Genomic DNA, 12,655 nt, shown 5'->3' on the forward strand with positions numbered 1-12,655 from the left:
AACTTATGGGGATTATAGTAGAGGTCAATGTGTGGAAAATAATTCATCTTAATCGTTCCTAGATGCACCTTTGTGGTCGTAGTCTCTTTTTAGAGCAACCACGCCAATGCTAACACCAGCTAACAGGCTGTCATCTACAGTACCATCTGTGCATTCAGCCTGTGTGTGGACTTGATCAGATTTGTTTCTTGTCTAAACACTTATGTGCTGTACACCGACCTAACAAAGAGTTTATCAGCTTTAACCTACTTAGATATAAACCCTATACAATGCTGCATTAGCGATCACAAAGCCACTTAACCTGTTTTCTAAGGCCTGCTCTCTTGCATAAGGCTTAGCATGAATTAATAAAAAGCCACTCTGCTCTGTGACCACTCTGTGGGCAGTAATTATAGCAGTGAAATGGAAAAAGAGTTTAGAGCAGCAGCTCTATAAGATTTCAGCCCCCGGGGCAAAGATATCCGTCACACAAATCTGCCAAGACTCTTCAGAGTGCCGTACACCTTCACTGGATTCACTAGTGTAAATGAAGTCTGCTTTCAGCTTTCTGTAATAGGCCCACTGCAGTCTTAAAGGAGCCATCAGTCATTTTTACCATGTGTTGTCTTTGTGGTCCAGGAATGAACTGGTTTATGCCCATAACGCAGGCCCCCCACATGAGGTTAGCCATGTTTAACATATGTTGATTTATACTTCTGTTTTCACTCAACGCAGAGCCTACGCCCTAGGCTAACAATTACACCCACACACCACTAGGGCTGAATCGCAAACATCTTCCTCTACAGTACTTAGTACATAATGAAGTGGTGTAGCGGAATTGCTTTTATAAAAACTCTAAAGTACACTATATATAGGGAGTAGGTCGTTGTTTGGGACAGAACAGAGTTTACATGAGGTGCCAGGAAAGTAACTAATACAAATTTAGGTATTTTCCCCCGGAGACTTCTGTATTTTTCTTTTGTTCAACATTTTTATTCCTCCCTGATGTCCACACCATGTCTGAGCTCCAGGGGTTGGACAATGGAAGTGAAACACCTGGTTTTAGACCACAGTAATTTATTAGTGTGGTGTAGGGCCTCCTTTTGCGGCCGATACAGCGTCAGTTCGTCTTGGGAATGACATACACAAGTCCTGCACAGTGGTCAGAGGGATTTGAAGCCATTCTTCTTGCAGGATAGTGGCCAGGTCTCTACGTGATGCTGGTGGAGGAAAACGTTTCCTGACTCGCTCCTCCTCCAAAACACCCCAAAGTGTCTCAATAATATTTAGATCTGGTGACTATGCAGGCCATCGGAGATGTTCAACTTCACTTTCATGTTCATCAAACCAGTCTTTCACCAGTCTCGCTGTGTGTATTGGTGCATTGTCGTCCTGATACACGGCACCGCCTTCAGGACACAATGTTTGAACCATTGGATGCACATGGTCTCACTGGTGCAGTGTGGAGTTAATGAAGATTGGTCACCAGGCTGCTCCAATTTAGCCCTGAAACCTCCCACACTACAATGACAGGTGTTTCACTTTCATTGTCTAACCCCTGTATGTCTTACTATGAATGTGCTGCTGTCTGTGTCTCTGTGTGTGGAGGAGATGAGTTCATGTTCCTGTACTTGTTCAGTTCTGACTTCAGAACCGTCACAGTCGTTGTGGTCTGCGTCGATTCCATGCGTAGTTATATTTCTTGAGAGGTGCACGTCAGGTTAAGCTGTAGGCTACGGAGTAGGGTCCACGTCAACGCTTTGCCTATAAGTATAAATAGGGCTTTAAAAATAATCTCTGAAATATTCAGGCCGTTATATAAGTAGAAAATCCAGCCAGCCTCCAAAGGTTACATAGTGCAGTTTCTGCAGTGCTGAGCCCAGAGCACCAATGAGGCCCTATTCTCCATATTACAGCTCAGTGGAACATCACAGTGATTTTGGAGCTCTAAATTTAAGGTAAAAATACGACCTAGTGTTGCTTCAAATCCTTGATCACACCATGTTCCCGAATGGAGCTCACTCATACTTGAGCAGAATGGATAAACCAATTTATCAAACATTTATTAAACGTGATATCACCTCCTGCTGTGTCTATTGAGTCTGAACCGAAGACAGATCTCAGGGTGGACACGGGATTAATCTCGGCATCTGTAGCTCCTCTCCATCAAAGCCAGTCTGGCCTCTTTGATGGACTCTGCTTTGAAGTCAGTGTTAAATGCAGTGTCGCCTCTTGAGGGAGTTTCATTATCACTGAAATGAGAGAAAATCAGGTCACGATGTCAGAAAATGGAATGCAGTTAAAGCTGGTAAACTCAGATGTAGCTACTTTTACCTTCTTCACCCAAATGTGAAGCCGAATCTTATTTACTTTTCAAAGTTCTAGTCTCTAGTGCTATGACGCTAATGTAGCTATGAAGTGGAAGCTGTGGAATGTCGGTGAGTGTGTTTTGTTTCAGACGAACCTGATGTTTTCTTATAGTGTGAAGAGATGAAATACAGCACTTTTCTGATTCCAAAATCAAACCATCTGCATTTTTTGAATAGTTCTTACATTGTAATGGTGATTTGTTAGCATTGTATTTGTGTCTGTATTGTGACATGTTAAATCAGTATCAGAGGCTGTTGTCGTTGTGTTGAGAATATGAAGATGAATTTATGTTGTTTGAATTATTGGATGACAGTATCCTTGTGCGGGCTCATTTCCTGCACGCTGTGACAGACTCTGTTAAGGTGTATTGTGATCACACACACCACTTCACACATGTCTTTTCAGCAGGCGCCTGAAAAGCCCAGCAATTATCTGTAATTACGTTGTGTCTGAAAAGACCGGGGAAGGAAATTAGCAGCACAGCTGTGTTAATAGATTCAGCTGCAGCTTCTCAATCACAACAATGAACCGTGGAGACCGTGTTGTGTAGTGTTCTCCAATACAGATGGAAATGACATGTCTGAGGCATTCTGAAGGTTCGTCGTTCGTCCTGGAGCCCAGTGCAATGCTGAGATCGACCTGGTCTGGACGTGGGGTGTCACAGCTCAGAATGAATGGTGGGTTATGCAGTTTAAATGCAGCAGAAGTGGGATGAATGAAAGTCTATGTTCAGATTGAGTGCATTATCCAAACGTGTGGTCTAAATGAATTACGGATCTTCTCAGTAACGTGAATTTTAGGTGCCATCCCTTTTTACCATTTCCACCCTAAGCCCAGAGGTACTGTGGTCTTTTGTGACATTGTCATCGTTGTTGTGAGAGCTTGAAGAACAACCTACATGCTTCAATGACTTTTTGCTTAGTTCTTGTCCATGGCGAAGAAATTGTTGGGTGGTCCTTCAAGTCTTTTGGCAAATGGTTCTATTTGTGATATCACTGAATTAACATGACACCAAAAACAGTCCTGCTGGTGTTACATAGTGTCAACAGAAATAGTACTATATACCAAGTCCAGGCTGAAAATGTTGGCTTCATTAATTTGATACATAATATTAAAAACCATATTAAAAATGCTCATTTGGTCATGCGTCCCAAATCAGGTCTGTCCCCCTTCTGGCGAAGATTGTGGTGACTGTGGCAAACTGGACTCATGCACACTTCTGGTGACGTGTGGCTCTCATTAGAAAGCGCTGTCATTCCCTGTGGGGAGTGGGTCAGAAACATGGAGGAGGTATTGTCCAGACCAAGTGCCCCAGGTTGTGTTTATAGGACACACTATTGTAAAACAGTTGATCAACCACTAGGGAGGATTACATACTCCATCACTGTGGCAAACACCCTTGATTTTAGTTGAAAAACACAAAGCAGTTGTAGAGGGGTCTATAAACATTTGGCCGATGCATTTTCATGGTTTGTTTTATAGGATATTTATATAATAAGATAATTAGATGCAATAAGAGAAGAGCATGCACTATCTATCAGAACTGCTGATTTGGTTCATTTGTTATTTAGGAAATTCACTCTTAATAACCCCCCAAAAATATGCAAAATCATAATTTTTTTTCTTCTTTAATTTAAAACAAACAAAAAAAAAATCATATAATGTTTTTTTTGTATATATAAAAACAAAACATTTTAAATATTAATTATTCTTATTTACAATTTAAAACAGTACAGGAAATTATAACACTATCAGTCATAGAAATGTTATAAAACGGTAAGGTTTCGTGTGTAAAATGTGAGAGCTGGGAACGGCAAATGTTAGGATACAAGGACACTATGCTGAGCAGGTCTACATTCATACAGGAACTAGAGGTGTGTTCAACAAGACCACGCTAGAAAAGTGGCACGAATCAGTGACGCCATTTAAACTCCTACAACTGTTAAAACAGGCTAAAATCGGCCCATGAAATCTTCACGACTGCTTGTGGTAAATGGAAAAGCCCTGTAGTAAGTCTGTAACAAATCGTTTGACCTGGTTGAACACACCTCAAGCTAGTTAAGGTCACTGTTCTCTAGAGGAACGGGGTTCAGGAGAGAAGGCATATGTGAAATTGAGTGTACATAAGAGCTGTTTTGTGTCTAGGCTGGGAAGAAGTATTCTACTCTTCCAAATCATAAACATAGAAGTCAGCTGCCAAATCTGCATCATCCACAGGAGTTTAACCTTTCACACTTACAACAGATTCAAACTTCTGGGTTTTTCCATTCCATTTTTTAGGCCACAATTTTTGTTGTCATTCCATATTAGGAATTCCAGGCTTAAGCAGTGGTAAACCAACCTTGTATATTTCCCAGGATCCTCTGAATGACGGGGTCATTAAACTAGAACACAGTGGATCATGGTTCTGGATCTTAATGAAACGTCTGTGACCTGCTTTGGTCAAAACCTCACGAGCCCCACAGCAGTGTTCTCCCCCTGTGTAAACAGCCCCTGTTCAGAACGCACCTGTTCCTTTAAATGATAATGAGCCGCTCTCTGTTCACCCCGACCCCGAGCGCACAGCAGTGAGGAGCGAGGAGCAGAAGCTCTGGTTTTTAGCCGTTTTCACTCTGTTCTCTTTCTTCTCCGTTTTTACTCAGTGCTCTTATTCCTTCGCGCTTGTTTTTCGCGCTCTCATATAAACATGGGTCCAGTGCTGTGATTGGAAATCTTAAAGTCTCTGAACTTGATGTCAGAAGCAGAATGGCTCGTTATATCCCATGTTTTCTGACTTGGGCAGGACACTGGTTGGTCCTGTTTCACAGTGCGTGCGTTTGTGGCCTCCACATTAATGTGCACATGCACTAAACAAAGGATTTTTTCATAGTTCAGTCAAGCTTACATTTATGCAAACTGAACTGACGTTACATGAATGTAAGCCTGCTACTGAACTCCAACACTCTCTTAAAACACTGGCCACAGAAAATGTAGCCTAATGTTATCACATTTTCACAACTACTGTACTGCACAGAGCTTTAACGTCGTCTCATGGTGTCAATATTTGTATTTAAACACTTCACAGTCTCTAATTTCAGAGGATCCATTGATATTCAGAGGGAAATTTTGGAAAATGCCCTGCAGCTTACACTTGGAATTCTTAATGTGGGCATTACATCCACTACAACATGGTGCATGACTGGAGATCTGCTGTTTCTCATCAGTTCATGAAGGCCACCAGTTACTCTTGAGATCCTCAAAGCCCACCCTGGCCGGAGCACTGGCCTCGGGAAGCATTTGTGGAAGGTAACGCAGCAGTTTCCAGAAGGTTCACTGGTAGCTTTTAGAAGGTGCTGTTGGGTCGGTCTGTTCCTGGCTGCCTCGTATGTGGGATCTTTGCAAAGAGAAACAGAAAACGTTAACTCAGGACACAGAATAAACTCTAACATCTTGAACATGTGCCTTAGGCTAATTCTTATTTAGACAGATGATTACGGTCTAGATAAAAGTCTTCACATTACCTATGCATATATATACACTATGCATTCAAATAGGTAAAGACCTGAGAACTGATGCTGAGTCTGTTGCTATGACATTGGCTACGGGGTCTTCTTGAGATTCACAAGATAAAGAAATGACTAGAGTTGACTGATATAACTACGGTGGCTTGTAAATTTTAACCACGACAGCGCCAGAGCCACAGATAAATCAATGTTAAGTAATCACCTCCTCTATATTTGCAGTACTGTTTCTGTGTGCACGTTTGCACTTACAGGCCACCGTATACAGCACTATGTTCATGAGCAATATACAGATAAATTATGCCTTATGAATATACTGTTCCTGTGTATACTAATATATTTTTTACAAGATATTTAAAGGCTTAAAACACTCAGTTTATTAATCTTTCCCTCGCTAATTAATTATCGCTCTGTTTCCTCTTTTTACTAAACGGTTTGCGCAGTTTAACTAAACCATCCCGGAACAAGGTCTCATCCCCTTTGAAACATTGGAGGAAATCATTTATTACATATAAAGAATTCATTAATAAATTGAAGGAATATGTTATTGAGCTGAGAAGCTTCCTAATTTGAACTAGAACTGTGTGCCTTAAAACTAAGCTACACAGATAAACATTGTATAAAGCCAGTGAGTGGACGTACGAGGTTTGGAGGCAGTGGAGAGAGAGAGCAGCTGAGGGCGGCTGAGCGTCTGCTCTTAGAGAGCTGAGGTGGACAAATGAAGGAAAGACAGGAGAGAAAAGACAGACAGATGAGTGGTGGATGATCACTGAGACAGACATGAAAACTCATTACAAAACGGAAACATCAGATAATGTGAAATGGTTGGACAGCAGAGTGGGTAACACCACTGGGGAGAGGGTTTCCACTCCCCATTCAGGCAGGAATAAAAGCAAGATGTACAATGGCCACGTTATGCCACTCTGGATAAGAGCCACTGATCCTTTTTTATAGTACGGATATTCATAGTTTTATTTTGTATATTCACTAATATTACTACTCATTACTAAAGGCATTTAGAAGCTATCACATGGAACGATCGGGAGGTCTCTAAATTGCGGTGCTCTAAACTGGGCCCAAATTCCCAGCCTGATTAACGCTCTGGTTTAGACACCTTGGCCAAGGAGTCTGAAGTTCAAGCCAAAACAGCTGTAAATTGTTTTTCCTGCTTTAACACCTGAGTCCAGCCATTAGCTGATTACTGTTCAGTATAATCAGAGCTGGAGAAACACTAAACTTTGCAGTGCTGCAGACTTCCAAGAAAGCATCCTGACACTCCGGGTCCTAACAGTGCAGGGGTTTCCAAATTATTCACAAAAAGGATTTCAATTCCATTAGTCTCTGTCTCAGACAGTTGATCAGGGGTGCTCCTGTTTGGTTTGAATTTAAGACTGCAGCCCTTTGTGAATAAGAATGTACACACCCTGCCTCAGAGAAAGACTCCGCATCGCAAAGTGTGGACATCAAATATGGCTTGAATTTGCTATTGCTTCAGGCACCTTTTAGATGTTTCTTTTTTAACTGTGTAACAGAAGCCAAAAAGTGCTCTTTGGAATAAAGTAATAGACCCCTCCGCTCAACTCCAGCACCTAAACCTTTCAGGTTTAAACAGCTCAAACAAATCTCAATATCTACCTACTCAAAAAAAAGGCTCTGAATGCCCTGGAGGAAGAAAAGAAAAAAAAAGTTTACCAGCCAACAAGCTGGGATGAATGTGATTGGTTAGCACACATTGGATGGAAATTTTCAAATGCCGTGCTGTAAACTGGATGATGTTTTCAAAGCTAGCTAGTTTTCCAGACAAGTGAATTTATTAAATACAAACTACCTTTTATGCAATGCATCAACATGTGAAGCACAGAGGAAGAGCACATTTCTAATTGGTTATTCACTGAACCAACTATGCCTCGACGGCTGTGCTGCCTTCAGAACCATTTTCAGTAGTGATTTTGCACACAAGCCCTTTAAAGGAACACTAGGTTTTGGTATTTTTGCTCCTGGGCTCCCCCTAGTGTTGCAGAGTGTAATTCACATTTACAGCACAGTCCTGAAATCAAGGGGTGGGGTGGGGGTGGGGTCATTTCCTAACCGGCCTCCAAAATTGCAAATTGCTGTTTCTGCAGTGCTGAGCCCTTGGTAGCAACGACAGAGGCTCTATTCTCTCTATTACAGCTCCGTGGAAGCTGTGATTTTAAAGTAAAAATACTACCTAGTGTCGATTTAACAGCAGCTCCACATGAACCTTAGGTCACCATGCCCAGTGCCAACTGTCAACCAGAGCAGCGGAGCATTGGTATCTCAAGTGCTGGAGCTCCATGCAATATCATTGAGTAGAGGTTTGAGTAGTGTTTATGACACAAAACTAACCCTCCTGACCTCCTGAATGTTCTCATGGCTAAGTGGCATCAAATCCTCACAGCAGTGTTAGCTAAGCCTCTAGTGTAAAGCTTTCCTAAAAGAGCAGAGGCTGTTACGGTGGCAACCACCCCCAGTTCAGACCTGTTCGTTCATTATGGCCGAGAGCTCGTTCAGCATGTCTCTGTAGTGAGCTCTCATCTCCTCCTGATACTCCAACTGATCCTCCTTTATCAGGCGCTCATTCACATCCAAAGCTTGACCACACGCCTCTGCAAACTGCCTACAGAGAGAGACACACACACACAATGCTTGTGTTAAAATCTGCATATGGACACAAACACAGACTCTAAAACACGGCATATTACTATATTCAGTTTTCTCCATTAGATCCACTTGTAATATGGCTTTCTATACTACATCTTATCCAGGCTGTGGGCTGAATAAACATATACATATCAGCACAGGGTTTTGTGACATCACAAATACAATGAATTCAAAATGGCCTTTTTATTTTTCTGTATAAGGAGTGACCGGCATGGCTTCCACATCCTACAGCTCTGTAAATAAAATGCTAATTAGTGACATGGCGCCAAAAGGGTCATACCACGCCCCCGTCCTGTCATGTCTGTTTTCCCCGCCATGTGCTCTCTCAGCACATGGCTCTGTTTGTTGTTGCCCTAGTTCCGCCTCCTCGTCTGTGTCTCATTTGTTACCCTGCCCCCTCGTTATCTGTCTCAGGTGCGTCTCGTCTGTGTTTTGTATTTAGGTCCCCTTCTTTCACTTCCCCTGGTCGGACATTTCACCTTTGTTTTGTGCTCTCTGGTCTGTCTGTCTTGCCCATTTCTCCTGCCCTCCAAGTCAGTCTTTGTATCTCGTTTGTCTTTGTCTGTTTACTCTGTTTATGTTCAAGTTTAGTCTGTTTAGCTTTCTTTGTCTGTTTAGTTCTAGCTGTTCTGGTGTCTGTTTCTCTCTCTGTATGTTTAGTTCCCTCTACCTAGGTTTGTCAGTCCAATTCCCTTTCTCTGTCCAAGTCATTGTTTCCAAGTTTCTCTGTCTCAGTCTTTCTTTGTTTAAGTTTTCTCTCTAGTTATCTTAGTCTGTCTTGGTATGGTTATCTTGTATTGTAAATAAAAGTTACTGTGTTTTAGCAAGTGCGTCCGCCCTGCAATCCTGACAGGTCGTAGTTCTTGGTGAAACCCATATACTTATCTTAACATGTGTAAAGTAGCATGGTACCTGAAGATTTCTTTGAGAAGCTTAACCTGGTTGTCTGGATATTTCTTGGCATTTTTCTCCTCCAGAAAGGCTCGAGCATAGGCCATGGGCCCTGCGTTTACCTGCAGAGAGTTCACCCATGTACACTTTATCAATATATTCATTTATAACATGGTTGGTTTTATTAATAAAACAATGTTTAGATGTTGTTTAAATATATTTTTCACATGGAGATTTGTAGGGTTTACATGATTGTAAGTAGCACCCAACTTATTTATATTTTCCACTAATTTATGCAAAATCTAAAATATCTACATAGTCTTACTCCACCCCGTTTTCAAAGGCAGCATTTAATGATGTTACATTATGTTTAAGACTTTTGTGATGAAAGAATTATATAGATGTCATGTAACTGTGAAAATGAGGAGTGTGTGTGTGTACCTTCACACTGACGCTACCCTGGAGTTTGAGCTGCAGGCGGATCATGTCCACTTCGTCCACGCTGCACAGCTGTTTCAGCTCGGACACTTTCCGGCTCATCTCGTCAATGGCCACCTCGATGGGGTTCAGCTCTGTGCTCTGCTGCTTCACCACCTGGATCCGCTTCTTCAGATACGGGAATGTGGAGCTCGCTGATGAACATCACGGGCATTAGTTATAAAATAAAACTATTCCTTACAAAATATTTGTAGAAAGTTTTCACTAGATTTTTCTCTCTCCAGAAATCTGATATAATTTAGATTAAATTACAGCAGGAGTGTCAGGATCGCGAGGACTGACGGGAGGCGGACAGACTAGCTAAAAGAGTGATTTTTACTAAACGGAAGATAACAAAACAGATAGACAAACTAGGACAACATGAGAGGAACCTTAGATAAAGAAAGATCTAGACAGAGAGAGAGCTACAGAGGCTAAACTAGAACACAAAACTAAACAGAGTAATACAAATAGACAAACCAAACAACTCACAAAGCACAAGGAAGAAACAGACAGACCAGGGACGTGAATCAAATCAAGAAACAGTCAAGACAGACAAGCAAACGTGGAATGTCCAACACAAGGAAGAGAGACAAGGGAACTTAAATACACCACACAGACAAGGGACACCTGAAACAGACAAGGGGGCAGGGTTACAAATGAGACACGGACGAGGAGGAGGAACAAAGGCGGGACTAGGGTGGAGAACTATAATAAACAGGGACAACAGACAAGACAGAACAAGGGCGTGACAAGGAGCAGGAGACATACATTTGCCTCGAGGGTAGAAGAGTATTACTTTTTGAGAATAAAGTATATAATATTTAAATCACCAAATTCAATAAAAATTAATAAATATATAATAAATGGCAGTTTCTTCCAGTAAAAGACACATTCTTGTCTCTAAAACAATCTCATTTTCTTTTTGTCAAATGTTTAAAATGTTATTATCAAAATACAGCCTTTAAATCTTGAAATATTATAACTTTATTCATCCATCCATTATCTGTAAGCGCTTATCCAATTTAGGGTCGCGGGGGGTCCAGAGTCTACCTGGAATCATCGGGCGCAAGGCGGGAATACACCCTGGAGGGGGCGCCAGTCCTTCACAGGGCAACACAGACACACACACTCACAGCTACGGACACTTTTGAGTCGCCAATCCACCTACCAACGTGTGTTTTTGGACTGTGGGAGGAAACCGGAGCACCTGGAGGAAACCCACGGGGACACGGGGAGAACACACCACACTCCTCACAGACAGTCACCCGGAGGAAACCCACGGGGACACGGGGAGAACACACCACACTCCTCACAGACAGTCACCCGGAGTGGGAATCGAACCCACAACCTCCAGGCCCCTGGAACTGTGTGACTGCGACACTACCTGCTGCGCCACCGTGCCGCCCATTATAACTTTATTCTCAAAGCTAATTTTTATTTTTTAACATTGTCACCAAAAGAGTGGCCCCTTTGTCATTTTTGAGTGTGCCAGCTGTTTTGTTCAGACTCACTGGTCAGGATTGTCCTCCGCTTGCACTGCTCCTCCACATCGCCGTGCTTCTTTCCCGAGAGAGTGAAGGGCGTCTCGAACACGAAGCGGTTGATGTTGTGATGCCGCTCGAAGTCTGTCTTTTTCTCCTGCTGCTCTTTCTCATCAAAATAGGGCAACACATATGTGACCTGGATGTAGGCGAACCTGGGGTCCAGGTCTTTGGTGTTCACCTGAGAGAAAGGGGTGCGAAGGCCAGCCTCAGTGAAAAGAAATATCTAAAAAAGCTTGAATTAACCCTTTAAATTGCAAGTGCTATAAGCGTGACAGTGATATATAAAAAATCTGAATTAATTTATTGGTCATCTGGTCAAATCGAATAAACTGGATAAAGAAAATTAGAAAGACTAGATAAAAACAATTTGGAAACCCTTTTTAAACCCTTGCATATTTTTTATACAGTATTTGGGCCTCATGTTTGAAACACTTCAATGAGTTTATCTTTTCTTTTAAACGTTAAAGAGCTTTGGGAAATGTAAGGGACCTTGTTGGAGTCTTGGATCATCTTGACGTTGTCTGCTCCGAACTTGTCTGAGTAGAGCTTGAGGAGCCGTTGCGAGATCTCGGAGAGTCCTGTGAGCTTGGGCTCCTTGTAGATAAACTCCTTACTTTCCTCTTCTTCAAAGAAGCCCTGTGAAACAGAGCAATGTTAGTGTTTGTGAAGGCCTGAATGTGTCAGTCTGTGTAAACCTGAGCTCAAAGGGTCCTCATGTGGCAGAAGTGGCAATAACATGCTGTCAGAAGCAGAGTGGCCTCATTGAGTTTCATTGGCTGGGTTTATTGGAGTAGTGTGGATTACTTTGATGGAAGCACACCGGCACTTTTCTTTTGTAATAAGTAAGAACTCGTTAATGCCACTGCAACAGTGCTATTAGTTGGCTTTAATGACTGTAACATGACAGTAATTAAGGGGTTAACACTTTTAGAGCAATCGTCTCTCGTCTATTAAATGCATGACACTTGAACATAAGTTCCTTTACTTCACATCTTCTTCTACCTGCACCTGATGGATATCATCGTTTTGTTTTCGATACTGATTTTCAGCTGGAGTCTGTGCCAATGAAAACTAATCTTGATTCTCTGAAGAACAAGGTCACAATGTGTCACTGATACAAAGCACAACAGCACCACCTCTTGGAGCAGCCCCTAAATGTTTTCACGTATGAACTCCTTAAAATGTCCAGAGAATCAGGTGTTTTTGGAG

General features: G+C 42.0%; 1 protein-coding gene across 3 annotated transcripts in view; it reads right to left on the reverse strand.

Annotated features, from left to right (window-relative positions):
- Nucleotides 1–4,021: 4,021 nt before the first annotated feature.
- LOC136677769 (dedicator of cytokinesis protein 10-like) overlaps nt 4,022–12,655 on the reverse strand; it is a 67,493-nt gene continuing 58,859 nt past the window's right edge. For 2 of the 3 annotated variants that reach the window (XM_066655393.1, XM_066655392.1), the window contains exons 51-57: nt 11,936–12,082; nt 11,414–11,624; nt 9,864–10,054; nt 9,444–9,544; nt 8,349–8,487; nt 6,492–6,554; nt 4,022–5,722 (exon numbers count right to left, since the gene is read on the reverse strand). In XM_066655393.1, the coding sequence (XP_066511490.1) occupies nt 5,672–5,722; nt 6,492–6,554; nt 8,349–8,487; nt 9,444–9,544; nt 9,864–10,054; nt 11,414–11,624; nt 11,936–12,082 (903 nt within the window). In that variant the 3' untranslated portion in view covers nt 4,022–5,671. The remainder of the gene's footprint in view (nt 5,723–6,491; nt 6,555–8,348; nt 8,488–9,443; nt 9,545–9,863; nt 10,055–11,413; nt 11,625–11,935; nt 12,083–12,655) is intronic. The other variant, XM_066655394.1, reaches the window with a different exon arrangement.

Source organism: Hoplias malabaricus, chromosome Y (assembly GCF_029633855.1).
Source record: "Hoplias malabaricus isolate fHopMal1 chromosome Y, fHopMal1.hap1, whole genome shotgun sequence".
Lineage (NCBI taxonomy): Eukaryota > Metazoa > Chordata > Actinopteri > Characiformes > Erythrinidae > Hoplias > Hoplias malabaricus.